The 21,658-nt window shown below is 49.7% G+C and overlaps 1 protein-coding gene across 1 annotated transcript in view; it reads right to left on the bottom strand.

The window, feature by feature from the left end:
• Positions 1 to 19,367: 19,367 nt before the first annotated feature.
• Positions 19,368 to 21,658, bottom strand: part of PAPPA (pappalysin 1) — a 233,634-nt gene continuing 231,343 nt past the window's right edge. The window contains exon 22 of the mRNA XM_036261471.1: positions 19,368 to 21,311. Within this exon, the coding sequence (XP_036117364.1) occupies positions 21,204 to 21,311 (108 nt within the window). The 3' untranslated portion in view covers positions 19,368 to 21,203. The remainder of the gene's footprint in view (positions 21,312 to 21,658) is intronic.

Here is a 21,658-nt window from a genome sequence, read left to right on the forward strand (position 1 = left end):
TTCACAACTATACTTTGTCGCCTCCTGAGGTGGCATGCTCCCGGATCCAGCCTGACCTTTCTAGCAGAGTGGCTGGGTGACCTGAAGCAGGCCATGTGTACCCTGTGACCCGTGGGTTCTCCATGTACCCCCCCCCCCCCCGCACTGGGGAACACGCATGTGCCTTGGACACAAGAGGTGCTGTTGGATGATGACTCACGCACAGGGACATTTTTTACCTCTCTACCACCTCCCTCTGAAGATGAGAAGGGCAGAATGGATGGCTCCACTTGGCCTGTCTAGAGAAGGTGAAGGTCCCAGTAGGGCTGGAGCAGAGCCTGGATCCCCAGCCAACTCTGCTGCCCTAGAGCCAGCCCAGTCTCATGCTTGTGGTCATCCCAGCCACTGGTAGCTAACGGTCCAGCAGCCTTGGACAAGGGACCTCTCCAGGCCTCACTTTTCTGCCAGTTGGGGGAAATAGTAGCATCCCTCAAAAGGTTTTAGTGAAACTTAGGTGGCTGGACGCGTCAGACACTTAGAATGGTACCTGCACGGAGCAAGTGTCAGTTGTTGTTCTTGTACTCAACGCCCTACTCTGCCGACCACTGAAACATCTCGGAAAATGCCGGCGGCACCTCCCCTGAGCCTTTGCCTCTGCTGCCCCCCTGCTGGGAAGGCCCTTCCAGCTGGGCAGAGCCAGCAGAAGCGGTCTTCACTGGCTCCCTGAGACCTCTGGTCACTCCCAGAAGAAGGTGGTAGCGCTCTCCTCTGGGGTCTGACTGTGGGGACCCCTTGCCTCGTTCCAGCATTTTCCTCACTCCCACAACGCAGGGCACGGCCTGGGGAAGCTTCTCTGGGCTTGGGGCCTTTCACTGGACTCCGCTCACAGTAAAATGAGCTTGATGCCTAGAATGAGGGGACCCTGAGGGAGGACCCCCGGGAAGCTCATGAAGGCCTAGGATCCTTGAGAAAAGTGGCCCTTCCCATTGGCACCATCAATGCAGCATAGGAGGGGTCTGGAGAGAGGGTTGCAGCCAAACAAAACCCACGGGCTTTGTGTGGGGTATACCCACGGGCTTTGTGTGGGGTGTGCCCACGGGCTTTGTGCGGGGTGTACCTGCAGCTTTGTGTGGGGGTGTACCTGCAGCTTTGTGTGGGGGTGTACCCGCCGCTTTGTGAGGGGGTGTACCCAGTGCTTTATGAGGGGTGTACCCGCCGCTTTGTGCGAGGTATACCCGCGGGCTTTGTGCAGGGTGTACCCAGGGGCTTCGTGGGGGTGTACCCGCCGCTTTGTGCGAGGTGTACCCGCGGGCTTTGTGCAGGGTGTACCCAGGGGCTTCGTGCGGGGTGTACCCGCCGCTTTGTGAGGGGTGTACCCACGGCTTTGTGTGGGGTGTACCCATGGCTTTGTGTGGGGTGTACACACAGTTTTGTGTGGGGTATACCCACCGCTTTGTGTGGGGGTATACCTGCCACTTTGTGAGGGGTGTGCTTTTTAATGGTCCTCTGCCCGTAAAACTGCCAGACCCTGAATGGCACTCACTGTCTGCCTCCTTTGGAAACTTTGCTGCACATGTTTGTACATGTTACAGCCCAGGCCGAGCTGCTCTGTTTTCCTGTTTTACAGGAGTTGGCAGCAGGGGAGGGCGAGGGGCCACAGGTGTGCTCTGATGGACAAGCGCGTGTGCGTGTGTGTGCGCGCCTGTGTTAGAGAGAGAGAGAGAGAGAGAGAGAGAGAGAGACAGTGACAGAGATGATGAGGCTGGGGAGAACGTTGCTCGTTCTGGTACCAGCCCCAGTGGGAAGCTGAGAATTCCGATTCCGGACCCACCTGTGACCCTGACAGGCTGCGGGACCCTGGGCCAGCCCCTCCCAGGGTTTCCTTCAGTGTCTGTTCATAAACACATCGGTTGCCTAGAACGTCACTGAAGAACCTTCAGCTCTCATATTCAGGCTTCAGAAGTAAACAGTTCTGCACATTTGTAGAGCTCACTGAGGTTTACAAAGCAAACGCCCAGAAGGGGAGCTGAGACCTATTCCAGGAAAGTTGCTCTGACCGTACCCCCCAAATTCCAGACGGGCTCCTGCCTCTGGTTCTCACCATCCCCATACTCTGTGATATTCCTCCTCAGCCCACTGGGTTCTCACTAACCCTTCAGGTGTCTCTTTTCCCCTAAGCTGGGTGGGGCCATGACCGAAGTCTGTCCAAGGCCGGTAGATGGTCAGCAAACGTGTGCTGATGTGCTTCTACATTGTCTCCCGACCATCTCCACCTGCGTCTTCAAGGGCGGGCTCAGGGGCTGCGTCTGCAGATGAGGCGGCCGAGGCTGGGCCAGTGTTCACACAGGCTCTCCAGCCCAGGCCTCCGGGCTGCTGCTTCTGATCTGCAGCGCAACCCCCTTGGCCAGAGGTCCGGTTGTGGGCTTGCCATGGAGCCCTGGGGGACTGAAGGACCATCTAACAGGAACCGGAAAATCCTGCTCCAATGCAAGGCCTCAGCACTGTCCCCCTTGGCCAGAGAGGCAGGTGCCTTGGGGACTCAGGTGAGAATGACAAACCTCCATCCCAGTAGGAACACTTTCCAAGGCCATGGTCTGCGCCAAGCCTACTTGCTACAGTATCGCATTTGGTTGCCACTTGCTCCCGACGATGTAACAGTCAGCACCAGGGTTTACAGAGCTAGTCCCGAGGCCCAGGAGGTTGGGGGATGTGCCCGGAGTCCCACCATTCGTGGGAGCGGGGACACAGTTCTCGACTGAGACACTGATTCTGCAGCTCTGTCCTCACAGCCACGCCAGGAGCCAACCTTCCCGTTTTCGGCACGGGAAGACCGAGGGCCGGAAGGGAAGCAGCCCCTGCCCGAGGTCATGCAGCTGGCAGAACCGAGAGCGGAATATTCCCTGAGTTTATCTCCAGTGCTTTCCTGACCCGTCGGTAACCCCACGCCACCCCCTTTCCTGACGTCTGGGCAGGGAGGGAGGGGCAGGAGAGAAACCCTCACCTCTGCAAGACCAGTGCCAAGTCAGGCCGGCGCCCCAGGTGGTTCTGTAGAGCAAATAGCAGCCTGGTCACAGTTCACTAGGTTTTACGACCAGGGATGACGTGGTTTCTCCACTCACTTGCAAACCATTCGCTCCACAGTCCACGAGCAGCCTTCCTGGGGCCGCACAATAAAGAGGCATGTGTTTGGAGGGGCGGTCTGCAGGGACCAGCCGGGTTGGGCTTGCCTCATCGGAAAATAAAAGCATGACCAGTGGGCTGTGTGGTCTCGGGCAAATTTCTTCTCCTCTTTGGATCTTGATCCCCCATGTGATATAATTAGGAGAATTAAAGTGAAACATCCTAGTGACTCGCGAGCTTGGGGGAAATAGAGATTTCTAAGCCCCACTCATTGAGATCCCAGTGTCTTGGGAGAGACCTGGGAGTCTGTACCCTTGTGTGTTTCCCGGGTGACTCTGATGCACGCCGTGTTTTAAAACTACAGATCTAGGTGATCTCCAAGGACCTTTCCGACCAGATCACAGAGAGATTGCGAGTTTACGTGGAGAATACATGGAGGCCCGATCCCATCTTCAGATATTATCACAGTAGGCGTGTAGCTGAAGGAATAGACTCCTTTGCTGGTGTTCAAGAGAATAGAGACAAGAGGTTTACCCAGGGAGGACAGTTTTGTCTTCATATAAAGGATGTTTTGTGTGTGTGTGAGGTGGTGAGATTTCCATCAATCCAGGGGTACAAATTGAGAGTCAACCACATTGAAGTTCGCGTGTCTGTGAACAAACTAACTACAGAAAGAACTGTGAAGGGACAGAGTCATTCTGAGGAATGAATACCAGTCTTTGGAGTCAGAGAAAGTTGGGTTTAAATACCAGCTCCCTCAAATATGGGACCTTTCCAGACCTGGAATTCAATTTTCCCACCAGAAAAACAGGACTCCCCAGATTCATCCACCTCACTGGGATATTGTAGGGGAGACATAAATAAGTAAGAAAGGGCCTGTCATAGAGCCTGGCACACAGTAGGTGCTTGTGGCTAGCTTTCTCTTAAGTGTTCACTTGCCCATTCCTGTGGCATCCCTCCAAGTTCCAGGAAAACCTAACTTCAGGGAGAGAGGGCGTCTTACCCAACCGCAGGTTGTGTTACGTAAGACACCGGGGCTCATGCTAAAAACAGAATCAACAAGCTCAAAGAGAACAAAGGGTGAGTACTGGTCAGCAGAAGTCTCGGTGGTTGGCTGGGGCATGGGGCCTGGGCCACAGAAGAGCCTTTTTGTCCTCGTTCCTTTCAAGTCCGAAGTGAAGCTTCCAGTTGGGGATGGGCCGAGCTCGGGGCTTGTCCTGCACATCTCTATGGGTTAGTGGTATTTGGACTTGTTTCATGTGTCCGTCTCCGTGTCGGTGGGATGTGACCGTCACAGAGTGCACTGCAGCCTGTGACGCTGGGCAGAAGCACAGCGCAGTGGCACAGGCAAGGGTAAGGGCGTCACGGGATCCCAAAGCGTCGTTATTGCAGTCACTGCACAGTGTAGACTGTGCACATGTTGTCAACTGTGCACAGTGCCCATGTTGTGTCCCTGTTCACACCTGGTCACCTTCCGTCTCACGCCTTATACTTAAGTCCTGCCAAGTTGCTGGACAGTCCCCACCCGCCGCTTACCTCTCTAGACCTCCCTACCGTCGCTCTTCCTTCCGCACGAGCACGCACGCTCTCGCCCTTTCTGTTCTTCTGCCTACACTGTTAGGCAGTTACAGTGTCATCTGGGGGTGGAGGGGCAGCTCAGCAACACCTTCATTTCCCGGAAGGAGAGGGTGGAGAACCCACTGGGGAAGGTGTTGGTGGAAATCCTGCCACTGCGGATGAGTCTTCTCACGACCCGGGCATGTGACCTGCGGTGCCAGCTGGGGTCTCACTCCCAGGACTCTGACTCGGGAGCAGAGCGATACAGGGACGGAGCCGCTGGGGGCGTTTAGCTGTGGAGCCAGGAGGAGACGTGTTAGCTCTTCGTGCGGCTGCGCCTCTGGAACAGCCTGGCTTTCTAGCTCCTTCAAATCTCGCCCTCCACCCTTCTCTCAGTTTGCAACCTGCGGGCCAAGCGCTCCCGAAGGCTTGCGACAAATTCTCCCTTTGCCGTATTACGTCGCTGCTGCTTGCAAACTATGAACCCTGGCATGGATAGTCAACCACACTCCAGGAGTGTTTGGGGTTTTGGAGGGGAGCCTTCCTTCGCCTCTCAGATACAGGGCTCGTTTTCTCCCTCACGTTATTCCTAGAGAGGACCTACTGTGTTCGTGTGTGTATGTTGGCCCAACCAAGCACGTCAGAAGCTCTGGGTTCTACTTCTGTCCCTGCGAGGGCCATGTGATCACCACTGAGGCCTCTATTGGCCTCTGGGCTTCCCGCGCCCGGCACGGTGCCAGGTGCGTAGTTAATGCTAAATAAATGCGCAGTGAATGGAACTGACTTATTTGGGGACCTCCGTGCAGAGCAGCCTCGGCCTGCAATCTAAGACGGCTTGAGAACTAACCCAGACAGTGTTGTACTTAGGCAAGCTGAGAGGGGAACATGGCTGGGGGAGGAATCGCTGTGGATGTGTGCTTCGATTCAATGAGGCATTCTTTTGCCGTGGGCCTATTTTTAAAAGATCGCATTCTAGCAGTAACCGTGTCCCACCGAGGGCTTTGGTGACTAAATGGAAAGATTTCATCTGGGGGTGCTAGTAAAACTCTCAGTGAAAGGGATTCCCATTCCCTCCCCCTCTCCACACCCTCCTCTCTTCCCATAAGAAGCCTTAATGGACCCTCAGTGCACTCTGACATGATGGAAACTGCAAGGGGATGGAATTTCCACGCTGGGCAGAGAACAGAAGAATGTTATTCTTCTTGCTCCAATCCTGGAACCAGCAAGCTGCCCCTGGGTGGGAAGGGGGCTGTGCAGGAGGGGACAGGGCGGCACAAGCTGGAGGGTGTGGAATGCCAGGCCTCCAGATGTTTGCTCCCTGCAGATGTGTCCATGATGGCTCAGCCCGCACATCTGGGAGACAATCATCACCATGGCTCCCGTCTGGAGAGCACATCACAGGTTGCGAGCTTCCCTCGCTGATGTCTCTAATCTGATTCCCACCGCAAAGTGGGCGGGGCAGGTCTCACTGTCCTCGTTTGACCATGTCGGCTCCTGAGGTGGTCACATGTCCTCGCCCGGGGAATGAAGACAGCAGCAAGGGCAATGATAATGACGATAACCGACACTTATAAAGCACTCGCTCTGGGCCAGGCACCGGTCTGTCCGTTTGCATATAGAGTATTGGTGGTTGAACCTACATGGTATTTCTACAAAGATGGGCGTTTTTATCCCCACTTCACAGACAAGAAGAGAGAGTCACACAAGGGGCTAGCAGTTTTCCCGGGACCCCGCAGAGAGCTTGTGGCAAAGCCAGGATCCAAGCCCAGGCACTTTGCCCCCACAATTTATGTTCCTCACTGTGCTCTCCTGCCGGCCTGCCTGTCAAAACTGGGGCTCGAAGCAGGAGTGGCTCCTGACTGGACGTCTCTACCTGTAGCATTGCGTCAGGACAAAAGTGTGATTCTGGTAGGAGACATTCGTTCATTCACACGGGCATGTGCAGGGTGACTGCAGTGAGCCTGGCGCTCGGGGGGCACAGAGTTGAGGGAGAGGAGTCTTACCCCCCACCCATTACCTTCGGCTATAAGTGCCTTGAGAATGGTGACCATTCTGTCTCCAGCCCCAGAAACAGCACATGGTACATGTTGGGCACTTATTAGATACGTATTGAATGAATGAACGAACTACTCCTGACTTTGTTTCTCCCAACACAGGCCAGGGGGTTGTGCTAAGTGTTGAATTACTGATTTTTTTTTTAAATCAGATTTTTCTATCTTTAACCACATGCTCATCTTGGTTATGCATCGGAGGTCTTTGGGGCTCCTTCTTTGATGAATACATGAGAAAGATTGGCAATTGACATACGATTTTTATGTTGGTAGACTTCACCAAAACTTTTTCTTCCTATAATTGGTTTAGTTACAGCCTGGAGTTCATATCACTAATTGGATCAGCATGTGTTTTCTTCGTGACCGGTACTTAACTCAGACTCTGTCCAAATGTATTCATATCTTCGTCAAACCACCACAGAAGACCTACTACGAGCCTGGGGACTCCGGCTCCATGCAAAGCGACTTCTGTGTGTTTCTGAGGAATGGAAGAAGCAAACGGACAATGAGCGCGGGATGGTTAAGGCAATTTTGGAAGAAATCGGGGCTGGCTGGAACTCACAGGCCTGTCAAAGGCTTCGAGGGCATCACCAAGCCTGGTTATGTGTGGGGACTCAGATCAGATTGACTGGGTTCAAATTCAGATTTCACCCCGTGTTAGGCATATGCTCTTGGGACATTTCTTGAAAAGTCCATGCCTCAGTTCCCTCATTAATAAAATGAGAATATTGATAACTCATCTATTTCAGTGAGTTATTGTGTATATTCAATAAGTGCCTACAAAGTACTTTGTTTCATGTCAGGACTGTAGCGAGCCTACAATCAATGTACGCTGTAATAATAATTATTCATGTGCTCATCTAAGCTATGTCCTAAGGAATGAGCTATGCAAAGTTATGGGAGGGTGTCCGGGTGAAGGGCAGACCCTGACTTCAAAGCCCAGACCCCAGAGGACACGGAATGCTCCGCTGGCCTGGAGCATGCGTGAGGGGGTGGGGGGTGGTGTGGGGAATCCGCAGCAAAAGCTGAGTCTAGCGAGGTGGGCAGAATCTGCAGTGAAGGTGTAGGTCAGCTGAAACCTGGGCCGCTGTGTTCCTGAGACCTGAGCCTGTTTACAGATTTCCGGTTCTGATGACGACGTCAATGTACAGGTGAATGGAGTCTCCACAGCTGAGACTTTGGATGTGTTAGCACGAGTTCCAGGAGAACTGCAGATGTCTGAGATGGAAGCATTTGGCAGGGAGCTGCATGGAAAATATTTTTAAAACATCAACATGGAGTCAAATGTGTAACAACCCGACGGAAAGCCATTCCCTTAGTGGAAGAGAAATATCAAGGTTTGGGTTTAGGCCTTGGACCGTGCACCAATGTCTGGAAACTAAGTTCTCTCTGGATCCTTGGAAAGAGGTTTCGAAATTGGTCCTTGGGAATTGCACCTTCCTGGTCTGTGCTGGACCAGAGGGTGTGTGTGTGTGTGTGTGCGTATGCCCACGGATGAGTGGATGGATAGACACATCGTATCTGTGTTTCGGGGACTGGAGAAAATGGGACATCTGGTCACTTCCCTTCTGACATGTGGTCTGTGTTACATTGATGTGTTTGTAATCCTGGAAGGGAATGTGTTCTCTGGGATGCAAGGGTGTCTAGGACAATGAGCTGCTCCTTTTCGGTGCAAAGCCCAGACAGGCCCCGGGTGGGAGCTACAGAGGAGGACCCCACCTTCCGGACACACTCATCAAAGGATACCTTCCTTTTGCTCCTTCATACTTTGGAAGGAGGAAGAGGAAACGCGGGACATGATATAGAGCCCTCCAAGTCCTTGGGCCTGAAGCTTCCTCAGCCAACTACCCTTCCTTCTGTTTTCTAAAGCCTGTTCTCCTCAGGGCTCATCGCAAAGTGCTGCCTCCTCCAAGAAGCCTTCCGGGTTCTTCTCCAGCTCCATTTCCTGTGATGGTTCCTGTGCAGGCAATGTTCTGACCCTACCTGACTGCTCGCGGTTCTCTGAACTTGTCACAGTGCGTTCTGCTACGCATTCTCCGGTGGGCCGTTCCCTCTGCCTGGAGCATTCGGCTCTCCCTGCTGGATCTGGCTGACTTCCTTTCGTTTAGAATCCCATTTGCATAGAGAGTATTGGTCCTCAAGCCCGAGTCCCTCTGCTTGGCCTTTGACATTGCAATTCAAGGATGTGTTCACTCTGTTGTGTCTTTACCAAGAGACAGGGAGCTCCCTGAGGGCAGGGGCCCTACAGCGTTTACTTTATCCATTTAGAATGCCTATTGCCTAGCAGACTAGTGTGAGCACATGGGTGGCTGAGGGACCAGCATCTGTGGTTCTCAAAGTATGGCCCCTGATCAATACCATTGCGCTTTAAGGATGGATTCCATCGCCAGCGTGTCTGGGATCTCTGGCTGACCCGATCCCATCTGGAACGACCGCCTAGAAATAGGAGTCCCAGGGAAGGAAAAGGCAGGCATCAAAATGGGCATTATTATGTCATGGTGGCTTATTGGGTAAAGCAGATTAAAAACTGTCCTAGCTCTGTTTAGGGTTGGATGAGGTTCCCAGGGAATGAGTCTCATTCTTTTGTCTTCTTCTTCACCTACTTCTCTGGGGCATTTCCTGTGGGGCCACCTGGGTGCTCAGCTTGAGAGCAATAAACCGGCCAGCACACTGCATCGCCTCTTGGCCATCACGGCCCCGGTGCCCAGATGCGGCCTCGAGGCTCGGAGGTGAAGTGGGCTGTCCGTGGTCACGGTGCCGTAGACCGGCCAGCACACTGCATCGCCTCTCGGCCATCACGGCCCCGGTGCCCAGATGCGGCCTCGAGGCTCGGAGGTGAAGTGGGCTGTCCGTGGTCACGGTGCCGTAGACCAAGCCAGCAAAACTGGAACCTGGAATCCTGTTTATTCTTCCACAATACGAGCACACACGGCTTCCCCTCCCCACCCGTCGTACGGCCAAGCTTTGTTATATTGTGAAGAATTATTGCTAATTTGGGGGGGACACTCAGGTGCCAGTTTTCTCTGTTGAATCAAAGTGGGGTCTTACTCCACTTTCAGTTGCTCTAAGAAAGTGTCCTCTTTCCAATGGAGCTTTTCTTTTTTGCCAATGACTCTTTTAAAAGCTTTTATATTGGCATTGAATATACATACAGAAGAGTATCTACACTTACGATAAGTGCTTGATGAATTTTCATAAACTGATCAGACTTATGTAACCAGAACTTAAATCAAGAAATAGGTTGTTACCTGCCTGGCCAGTGTGGCTCAGTGGTTGAGCATGGACCCTGCACCAAGAGGTCACAGGTTCAGTTCCCGGTCAGGGCACATGCCCAGGTGGTGGGCCCGATCCCCAGTGGGGGGCATGCAGGAGGCAGCCAATCAGTGTTCTCGCTCATCGATGTTTCTATCTCTCCCTCTCCCTTCCTCTCACTGTCTTTAAAAAGAAGAAATAGGATATTACCAGCATCCTCTTCCATTGACAACCTGTCTGTCTCTCTGAAGGTCCACTGCCCTGTTTCTGTCCGCATGGAAATTCCCTGCTTCTCCTCCTTCTTCTCTTTATTATTATTATTATTATTATTATTACTACTACTATTGTTATTTTGCTATTCACTGTGGGTCTATCCCAGTCTGTTTATAAAAATCATTTGGGTGAAATTCACATAACACAATTAATTAATTTTTAAGTGAACAATTCAGGGGCATTTAATATAGTCACAGTTTTGTGCAAACACCACTTTTATCTAGTTTCAAAACAATTCCCTTACACCGTAGTAAACCCTGACCTAGTAATCAGCTTCTCCTCATTTGCCCTTCCCCAAGTCCCTGGCCCCCACCAATCTGTATTCTGTTTGTATGGATTTATTCCGGATATTTCATATAAACAGAATCATATGATATATAACCTTTTATGTCTGGCTTCTTTCACATAGCATAATGTTTTGGAGGTCTATGAACTTTGCTGTTTATACCAATACTTTTTCTTTTTTATGACTGAATGACATCCCTCTGTGTGAGTATACCTCAGTTCATCCAATCATCTGTTGGTGGGCACTGGGGCCATTTCACCTTCTAGCTATTGTGACTAGTGCTGCTTCAACATGTGTGAATTTGTACTTGCTTGAATATCTGTTTTCAATTATTTTGGGTATTTATCTTGGAGTGGAATTATGGAATTACATGGTAATTCTGTGTTTATGCCCACCAACAATGGACAACGGTTGCATTTTCTTCACATCTTCACAAACACTTGTTATTTCCCATTAAAAAAAAATTATATCCATCTTCTGTCTTTAATCTTTAGAAAAATATCTATTCACATTATCTGCCCATTTTTAATTGGATTCCTTTGTGTTTTGTAATAGTTCTTTATATATTCTCCATAAATGATTGGGAAATATTCACTTCTGTTTCTTGACCATGCCCTTCGACACCAGAGAGTTTTGAATTTTGATGAAATCTGAATTTTGTTGCGGTTGCTCTTCTTTTGGTGTCTAAGAACCCATTACAAAAATCAAGGTGGTGAAGATTTATTCTTATGTTTTATTCTAAGAATTATATGGTTTTTACCTTGTGTTTTTAGGTCATTGACCCATTTTGAGTTAATTTGAGTATATGGTGTGAGGTAGGGGTCCAACTTGATTCTTTTGCTTGTGGAGATCCAGTTTTCTCAGCACCATTAGTGGTGTTTGCTTATTTTTGTACTATATAACATGAAAATCACATGGTATGCATTTTTTGTGTGTGTGGTTTGCTTTTCTCTGTTCAACATGATTTTTGTGGGATTCATTCATATTGTTGCATAAAGTTGCAGGTCATTTGTTCTTGTTACTGTATAGCATTTTGATGCATTAATATATACCATGTATTTGCTCATGACACTGTTGAAGGGCGTTTTCAACTTTGGGCTATCACAGATAGTGCTGCTATAGACATTGTAGAAACTGTCTTTTGGTGAACATCTGTATCCATTTCGGATGGGGGTACTTCCAGAAAGGGGCTTTCTGGGTCTTAGGGCATGTTTATCGTCACCATTAGATACTGATTCTTTCCAAAGACGACAGGAATGATGCTGTCCAGCCCAGCAGCTCTCCCGGTGACTTGGACTGTTTCAAACACCCACTTCTCCTTACCGCAGGTAAACTCTACCTTTGTGTCCAGAGCCGTCCAGACTATCCATCATAGAAATGTTTCTTAGATGATGATCAGGGCTGTCTTTCCTGCCTCAGCTGGTCAGACAGAATGCAGGGTACTTACAGAAGTGCCCAGTGCCTGGGTTTGTGGCAAGACCAGCGCCAGCCCAAGAACCAGGATTTCGCAACCTTTGACCAAAAGGCTCACTTTGCAGTGGTCGTGGTGCAGATGGGTAACTGGTCCAAGAGGATCAGGATAGCACGAGGATGATTAAATATCTAACCCTGGGCAAGGAGAGCGAGGACTGCTCAGGGAGGCACACGCGGGGTTCTGTGGCCAGCAGGACGTGGAGCCCCAGAGAATCTCCTCCTCAACACAAACTTCAACTCATCATCTGACAAATAAAGAGATTGCACCAAACTCTGAAAAGCAAGTGGAACATGTGTACGGCTGCTGCCGCTGGTTGCATTTGCGCCGCAGGCAGCTCCGCGTGCCCACAGTTCGGGGGGCTGAGCCGTGCAAGGGCACACGCCCTTCCCTGGGGCCTGGCACACGTGAAAGCCGTTCTCAGTCCAGCTCTGCCGTCGCTACCAGTCAGTCTGGGTCGAGATTAAGTTGAAATAATCGCTGTCCCCGGAGTGTTGAAATAATAGTGTTTTAGGCCCATTTAGGACAGACATGATGAATCCCGTTTCATAAAGAAGGCTACTGAAAGTCATGCAGGTAGAGAAAGCTATGCAGCATATAAATAACTAGGCTCCCGGACACCCTCTGGCCCCTTGCTGACCCCTTCCCCAAAGATTTCCTCTCTCATCGAAGGACCACAGAGGGGTCAGCAGGAATATTACTTGACATTATACACATGATAAAAACAATTATGTTTCTCTCTTTTCCTGAGCGCTCATCTCAGCAAACAGCTAGATGTCCCCCTCCCCATATTTTATTGTTTAAAAGGAAATCTAGTTAGAACCCTACTTTCTGCTCAATTTTTCTGTAAACCCAAAATGTCTCTAAACATAAAGTCTCCGAGTTAACAGAGAGACATCTAACATCAGTCACTGGCAGTGGTGACCAAGGAGATTCCAGAATCACTGAGTGTGACACAAAACAGATCATTTTGGCCGATCCTCACCATTTACTAGATGGGAAAGCCCTCTGCCCGCCCACAAGTCCCACTCTCGTCCACATGGCCATCGTTTCTTTCCGGGACCACACCACGTCCTCTCACGCCTTCCCTCCGCTCCCCCCTCCCGTGTTCTCCTTCACACTGCCCCCCAAAGGGACCTTTCCCCACCACCAGTCTGAGCATGTCAAGTCGTTTCTGGAAGAATCACTCAACAGCTCCCTATTGCTGTTAAGAGCACGCCTGACTCCTCTCAGCACGGCTTGGGCCCATGGGAACCTCCCATCCCTCGCTGGTCCGCGGGTACCTCCTCTGTGTACTTTCCGAGAGCACCGGCCTTGTGTTCGGTGTCTCGAGAGTGCCGGGTTTGTTTATTTTCTCTTACTTAGGATGCTGCCCCGGTTGGTCCCATTTGCTAAACATACCACCTGCCTTTTTCACACTGTGGACTCCTCCTCTCTTAGAAGAGATAGGCTTGCCCCAGGTCACAGGGGCAGATGGTTCTTGAATCTGGTTCCCCCAATTCCGAACATTCACTCAGGGAAGCGAGGCCCCTGCAGGGCTGCTGGGCAGACAGGCTGTGCCGTGGTCCTGGCTTCTCATCGCCGGCATCTAAGAACCGGATTTCCAGTGCAGTGTTGTGTGATGGAATGCTGCCCCTAGCTTTTTTATTTTGCAGAAAGACTTTAAAACCATTTTTATGGTTAGACAAACTCTGAAGCTTGGATGACAAATATACATAGATCTAGATGCTGAATGTTTCTGCCTGTTTTAAAGTGAGAAGCCATTTTACCATTTGACAAGTGAAGCAGCTAAAGCCCGGTGAACTTCTCCATCACTGCGTGTGTGCATGTGAGCGTGTGTGCATGTGTGTGCACGTGCTGAAAGGACACTTCCAAGAGAAATCTCTTTGCCCCACAACTTCCTTTCTCTGCAGACAAAACCAAGGAGTACAAAAAGTCATATTAAGACTTTCTCAGTTAATCTTTCTATTAGAGAAATATTTACCTCTTTTCATGAAGCTATTCTTTCCATTGAATTTCAGTCGTCACAGTGAATTCAATAGAACGAAATAAAACTTTAATCATTTATCTTACTTGGGAAATAATCCGTTATCTGGCAAATTTTTGAAGTGACCTTTATTTTATTATTAAATTTTTTTTTTCTGTAATGATTTTTTTTTTTTTTTAAAGAGAGAGGAAGGGAGAGGGAGAGAGAGATAGAAACATTGAGAGAGAGAACATTGATTGGCTGCCTCCTGCATTTTCTCCACTGGGGATCAGGCCCACAACCTAAGCATGTGCCCTGACTGGGAATCGAACCAACAACCTCCTAGTACGTGGGTTGACGCTCAACCACTGAGCCACACTAGCCGGGCTTATTTTATTACTTCATTTGGTGTCCTCCCTCATGTCTCTCAGTGGGTTCTGTTTGTAAAGAGGGCACAGCACCTGCTATGGGTAGTTCTTGACTTCCCTACTCCATGCCCTTTTGTGTAATTCACACTGATATCCCCAAGCTGCCCTTTTGTGCAGAATTCAACATTTCTAGTATTGCATATTTGACCTGTCCTGTGGTTGTACTGCCAGCCACCGGTACCAGGACCTTCACTCCATGGCAACGCCTGTACGAGTGAGTGCTTTAGTGCATCTTGTTCTTATTCTCATAAAACACAAGCAGATGTCAGAAAAAATTAGTGTATTATTAATACTTGTCCTGAGCAGCCTGTCACAGTTCTAAAAGCTCCACATATTTATCTTATTCTAGCAACAACTTTATGACATGGGTACTTTTATTATTTCCATTTTACAGATGGGCAAACTAATTCTTTTTGTTTTTTGTTTTTGTTAATCCTCACCCAGGGATATTTTTCCATTGATTTCTAGATAGAGTGGAAGGGAAGGAGGGAGAGAGAGAAACATCGATGAGAAGGAGAGAGACATTGATCAGTTGCCGCCTGTGCGACTCCCACCAGGGCCTGGGATCGAACTTGCAACCCAAGTATGTGCCCTTGACTGGGAATCGAACTCATGACCCTTCGGTCCACAGGCCAATGCTCTAACCACTGAGTAAAACTGTCCAGCTGGAAACTAATTCTTAAAGCAACTAGATAACTTTCCAAAGATCACAGAGCTACTAAGATAGTAATAAGATTTTTAAAAAAGAGATCCATTAGGCAGCTTCAAAACAGCAAAACCTCAGTGTCAGCAGCAGGTTCCCTTGGTGAACTGGATGACTGAGTGTTCCATGATGAAGGGGAAAAATGAAAATAATGAACATGCTGGAAGAAGACTGTGGAAGGGGCTGGCGTGGCTACAGGTGACACCTACTGAGCTCCCTGAAAACTAAACTTTCTTTTAAGATGTGAGAATGTGTCCCAGGTTTGCACATGCAAAATGGAGGTGCTCTCCTGAAACTGTGCAGAAAAGCGGGTGCGTGCTGGATTCAACCTGCCATTGATTTCATTCTAGGCCCTGGGGTTTTCTTCCTTATGAGTGTGTATAGATGAGAGAGTCTGTCAGATTTGCACAGCAGACAAAACACACACCACTACGTCCTGAAGCATACAAGCTATTATATATTTTCATAATATAGAACTTTAAGGTATAGTAATCAACAGTGGCAAAATATTTCTGTCTTTGACATTAATTTTTTTGTGTGTGAGATCCAACCTGTAATTGAGACCAGAGAAAACAGTATGGAAAAAACGAATCCATGAGAACAGGATAAAAATACCATGAACAGCAAAATATGTCTGAGTATTTAAAACTGTATAGAAAAAAATAAATTAGATGAACAATTGTGTAAATATAAATTAAAAAAGATGACATTCTTAATAAATAAAGTTTACTATTTACATTTTTTTTATATATTGCTAAAAGACTTAACTTAGATCCATAAAAACACATAAACAGGAAAATAAAACCCAAAATAGGAGCAGCAAATGTATACGCGTGAGGTACAGAAAAGGGATTGGAATCGTGTTTTGGTTTTGGTGTTTAGATTGTTTTTTTTTTTTTTTCTTTTTCTTTTTCATTTTCATAGTAGGCCAGTAGAATTCTCATGAGTAAAGATTTTTAAGCATTTCAATGGAGAGTTATTATTATTATTTTTTGGTAGTTTCCAGAAGGTGCCGAACAGATTTCAACATCCGAATAATTAGAAATACCCATAGTAATTATAACAATAATAAAAAGGTATAATATGGTACATAAATATGGAAGAGTAGTTTGTAATATGAATACATTTTCTCTAGACGAGATCACAGTTTTATTTTGTAAATATTACATTTAAGTATATATATACACACATATATGTACAACTATATATACATGTGCATATATATGTAAATTTATATTTATATATAATATCTTTATATAGATAGGTATCTGCGGACAGGTTATTGATTATAGAGACTCAAAAAAGCAACCCGGTAATTGTTCAAAACCCTCCTCACTGGCTGCTGGTGTCTAGAGTGAGAAGCCCCGAGGGGTCTGCACTCAGAAAGCCAGGTCTTCTAACGAAACCCTCGGCAGAAGCGGTGGGAGGGACGCCCCTCCTCTGTGAAGTTGGAGATGGCCTGGAAGTACTGAACAGACGACAGTGAATGGGCTTTTACTTTGCAGGAAGTAATTGGCTTTGAATCAGATTAGGGAACTGGTCAAGGCCAGGATAAGGGGAGAAAATCCAATTTACCTAAGAGTGAAATATTCCCCAACACAAACCTCTCTCTCAACACGGACTGTCAGGAACTGCGGCTTTATCCCTTGGAATGTCATGTGCGCACCTGCTGTCTTCCCTACGAGGCCAACAGGCCTGTGCCCTCTCGACAGGGAGCCCATGGACCCCCTGCAGCCCTGGCGCCTGCAGGAGGCCACAGCCCATGTAAAACCTCAGGGCCTCCCGAGCCCCTGGCCTCCCACTGTGAGGTAGGTTAAGTAGTATTATCCCCATTTTGCAGCTGGAGAAACTGAGGCAAATGGAGAGGCGATCTGATGACTTGTTCAAGATCACTAAGCAAACTGCTGCCCGGAGTCGAGCGTTTCTAGGTTCTTATTCTGGGGACATAAATCCCGTCTTGGCTGCTAGGTATTTCCTTTACCGATCACACAGCTGGTAGGAATTTGGCAAAACAGCAATGGATTTAGCTCTTATTCATGTGCTATTTAGTTTTTATTGTTTGTTTGTTGTTGTTTTTTATTATTATTTTTTGCTCGGTTAATTTTGTTTTGTGTCTCAGAAACCACGGGAATGACCTGTCTGGTCATGTAGCAGCTTTTTTCGAAAAGCGGATGGTGTGGTGTGGGTGGAAGCGCAGTGTTCACAGAGCCTGGTGCGCCCCTGGTAGAGACAGATTTCATCATGTGAGCAGCACGGCTGGACCTGGCCCCTCACTATTCGGTCCAACCAACGGCAAGCCCTCCCACGCCCTGTGAACACGGACTGCCACCCAACACACAGACCAAACACTTCCCAACAACGACTACGCCTCAAGGGGACGGTGCCTCCCTTCCTGGACCTACCACAACGTACAGAAACGAACAGTGTTTCTAAACTCCCACTCTGTCTCCTGCTAGGGGGATCCTTAGGCTTGAGTCTACCTACTCTGCAGAATAAACAGTTTTCTTTAGGAAGCACAAAAATAGTGTTGTGTTTTTAAAAAGTTCTGATTTTTAATCATGCCTTTGTTTTTCCTTTTAATCTCCTTGTCTTCTATGAATTGCTACCCGTGCATTTTTGTCACCATCAATTTCTTTTTGATGTTTGCACCTGAAGCCGTTCCAGTAAAGAAACACTCTACACAACCTCCAAACGGTAACTTGAAAGCACAGTCTCCTTCCTTTCTTTTCTCTTGGTCCCCTGTTTCCTCTCTAACCCAGGTGACACCTGTAACCAATGGACAGTTACAACCAAGTTAAACCGAACCTGGAAGGGAGGTAGCTGAAATCTGTCTCAAAGAATTATTTTCAACAAATAGCATGTAGGCCTTGGCCAAGGTGGGGCGGAGACCAAGGGAACTGTCTGGGCGGTGACTCGGCATGCAGTAGCCAGGAGCAGCAGCTGACACCCTCCGTCCTCAAAGCCCTGTCACTCATGAGCACCGATGGCTCCCTTCCGTAGCACCTGCTCAGCCCCCAAAACGACTTCTCAAGGACTGCCTTCCCCTAAGAGGCGGTTGGCACCTAATCAGGGTAGGTGTCAGGGTGACGCAAGTCCTCTGGGCAGGCAGTTAGGATGGTGGCTTACAAAGGCTTCCCAAGAGAGGCCTGAGAGGTCTACCTCGTCTTTCCTTTATTGCTACTTACGGTCTGACCCTTCTTCAGACCCGCAACCCTACGTGCTCACAGACAGCAGCGCCTCTGACCTGGCTCCCATGAGCACACCCTTTTCCTGAATGAGAGATGCGGGGAAGGACGAGACAGGCGCTTACTCCCGGGAAGAGGAGGAGCCGCGCACCGGTGCCTGGCGCAAGCAGGGCAGACCACCTCCGCCACGGTGTGCGGAGGGAGGCAGGCCACCACCCACAGCCTGTCTTGCCCGGTGGCCTCGGTGAAATGCGAACGTGTGGCCGACGGGTTTGCAGGACGGAAAGGAGACGGGCTGGAGGTCTGCTCAGAGGGCTCAGCTCCATCTGGGCATCTGGGGAGAAGCCAGCCTTGGAGACATTCTGCTCGGCGGGAGAAGGTGGGGACAGCCGAGGGTGAGAGGGAAGGAGGAGAGAGGAAGAGAGTCGATTCGAGAGAAGCTGGCGCGGTTCTTCCGTGGTTGCTGACACCCCAGCGTGGGCAGCGCTGTCGCCGGGTCTCCAAGGCTGTCTGCACTACTGAGTGCGGTCAAGCGAAGGGCAGGGCTAGCGGAGTGACCTTGCTGGTTCGCGTCTTCTGACTAATGCCACATGGGATGCCGACCCAGCTAGGGCAAGAGAGGGCTCTACACGTCGAGAAGAGCTCCTACACACTGGAGAGGGGTACAGAGTGGGTCGAATCCTTCTAGGATAATGATAATAACTATTGTTATTTTGCTAGCGATTGGCCATGGTAATTATTTATTTTTTTTAAATGTCCTGACTAAAAATATGAGTGTGTGAGGAAGAAACACAAAGGATTAAGTCCGGCCTTCACTGCGGTGGCAGGCTCTCTGCTCTGGAACCGTCCTGGACACGGATCTAGGACAAGCCACACAACGCTACCTCCGTGCTGCACCCTTATTGGTGGGCACCTGGGCAGAAAGCACCTAGATAGGTTTTTTGATTTTTTAAAATATAACAGACCACAGATGGCCAATAAATGTCTTTTCAAGTGTTCTCGCTCCGCAGCTTACTGCTGTTGGGAGTGATGCGGTAAGAAGCACTCGGCAGATGCTCGTGTCCCCGTGGGAAAAGGGTTGTAACTGAGGGACAGGACCTGCCTCAGATGCGGGGAGGAGGAGGGTAGCACCCATGCCGGGTGTTTTCCATTCCCGCGCTAGACTTTGCTTTTGTTGCTTGTCTTCTCTAGACTCGAAGTGACTTGGTTTATAGCAATGTATATGTGATCCATCTGGTCTAGACCCTGCGGTGGCCTCACTTCCTCACTCCAGGTCTCAGAGATGATGTCCAACTTCACCACTCTGTCCACCTCGTGCTGTACGGATCTCTCCCCACAGTCATCAGAAGGATGGACGGTGACTGGCTGGAAAGAGGCAAAGAGGCCCCAGAGGTGGAGGCTGCCTTCCACAGTGCTGGACTTAGTCTAACGTTTGGAGGTGGAATGCAGGGGCGGGGAAGGGCTGTCCACCCACCGGTGTGGATGGGAGCCCTGCACATGGAAGACCGGGAGACATGATGACCGTGTCAGGTTGTTTGCGTCTGAGGCTGGGAACTCCTGGACTTCCCCTCTGCTGGCTCCCTGGGACACAGTCCAGACTGATCAACCCCAAGGTGATTCTCTGTTCTGGAAGTGGACCTACTCGGGGCCACAGTGAGGTCCTCAGGACCAAAGCCCGCGTTAGCCTGGAGGGGCAGGAAGGCTTGGTTAAGGACGATCACTCAAGAGTCCCTACAATTCTAACAGTTTCTGGATGAGTCCACCGTCACAGAAATGTAACACTGTTCCACTTGATTATAAAACCGAACACTGGAGTAGACATTCTGGACTCTCAGGAAGGGGTCCAGCATCTTAAGTCCCTCCAGCCCCTCCCAGGACGAGAAGCCCAACCTTGCAGGACCTACTTTCTCACCATGCAGGCCAGTGCGGGTTTTCTCTTGCAGAAGGGCTAGGAAGTGAGGTGCAGGGGGACATGTGGGTCACTTTTAAGGCAGACTGTTTGGTTGTGTGGGGTTTTTCCTAACCTAGTCCTACCATCTTGGGGTACTCAATGTATAGGATAGAGCAGCAGGAAAAGTAGCAGCAAATGTGGTCCCAAGGCAAGATTTGGGGAATGGGTGGGTTCTGGAGGGATAGTATGGCCTCAAACCTCAAGCTTCAAGCCTCAAGCAGGGGGCCCTTATAATACCTTGACGTTGCAACCCTAAGCCATTTCCAGCTTGGCCTCGATCCCTGGGCTTGGGGTAATCCCCCATGGCAGCAGAAAAACTCGGGGCGGGGGGGGGGGGCTTTGTATACTTTGGATTCTTTCCTCTTCCTGGGTCCTACTTTCCTAGAAAGTAGGTGATCAGGGACCATTTCACTTCCGATCCCAAAGGACGCACCACTGGGCACGGCCTCCGTATCCCAAGCCTCAGGGTGTGAACTATCTCAGCGTCTCAACACTCGGTCTTAGCAGTGTCTGGCTCTCTTTCTCCCGAAGCCAGTGTTGGCTACGAGCTTGGGAAAGGAAAGACTGACTTTGTTCCAGGCTCTCTCTGCTCAGACTCCAGAGCTGCCCTCACACAGATGTCTGGGTGCGTCTGCACGCGTGTGCTCTAACCACAGATGTGCACACTCCGAGACACAGAACATGCTTCTTGCCGCGGCTGTGTGACAAATGGTTAGAGTTCTAGGAGGCTCTGGGACTGCACGCTGCCTACGTCATCCACCTAAGACTTTGGGATGGGATTCCATTCCATTATGCAACATGGCGAGACGTGGTCCACGCGCCCCCCCCACTACGAGTCCTTCCTGGGTGAAATTAAAGGCAGACCGGTCGGATGCTAAGGATCCCTGGTTGAGAGGCCATTCCATCGAGCAGCTGTGAAATCAATACCAAAGGGATGCGGGTCCTGGTGCTGGGAATTCTTGGACAGCTCTTTGTCCTTCCTTAGCCATGGCTGTACCCCCGGAGGTCTTTCCGGCTGTGTTCTCGGGCCTGGGGGTCCCGACAAGCACAGTCACCTTGCAGGTCACAGGACATAGGGAAGGGGGTGACCTGCAGAGAGAGAGAGAAGAGGTGAATTAGACCAGATGGCTGCGTCTGAAGCAATACTTTTCAGAGAGGCAGGGCAGGGGACAATCACTGGATGGGTGGGGGACAGCAGATTCCAGTTCAAATCACAGGTCTGCTTCTTTCTAACCCTATGATAACGTTCAGCAAGATCACTGTGGTCATTATCCCAGCAGTTTTTGTTTTCGGGATGTTTATTACAGGCCGGGCAGTGTGCTAAACACTTTCCAAACAGGGAAACATCGGACCCTTCGACAGCTCCGAGAGAGGGGTACAAACACAATCAGCCTTCTCCGGATGGAGCCACTGAGGCTCAGAAAGGGGCAGGCATT

This window comes from Molossus molossus, unplaced genomic scaffold, assembly GCF_014108415.1.
Source record: "Molossus molossus isolate mMolMol1 unplaced genomic scaffold, mMolMol1.p scaffold_m16_p_14, whole genome shotgun sequence".
NCBI lineage: Eukaryota > Metazoa > Chordata > Mammalia > Chiroptera > Molossidae > Molossus > Molossus molossus.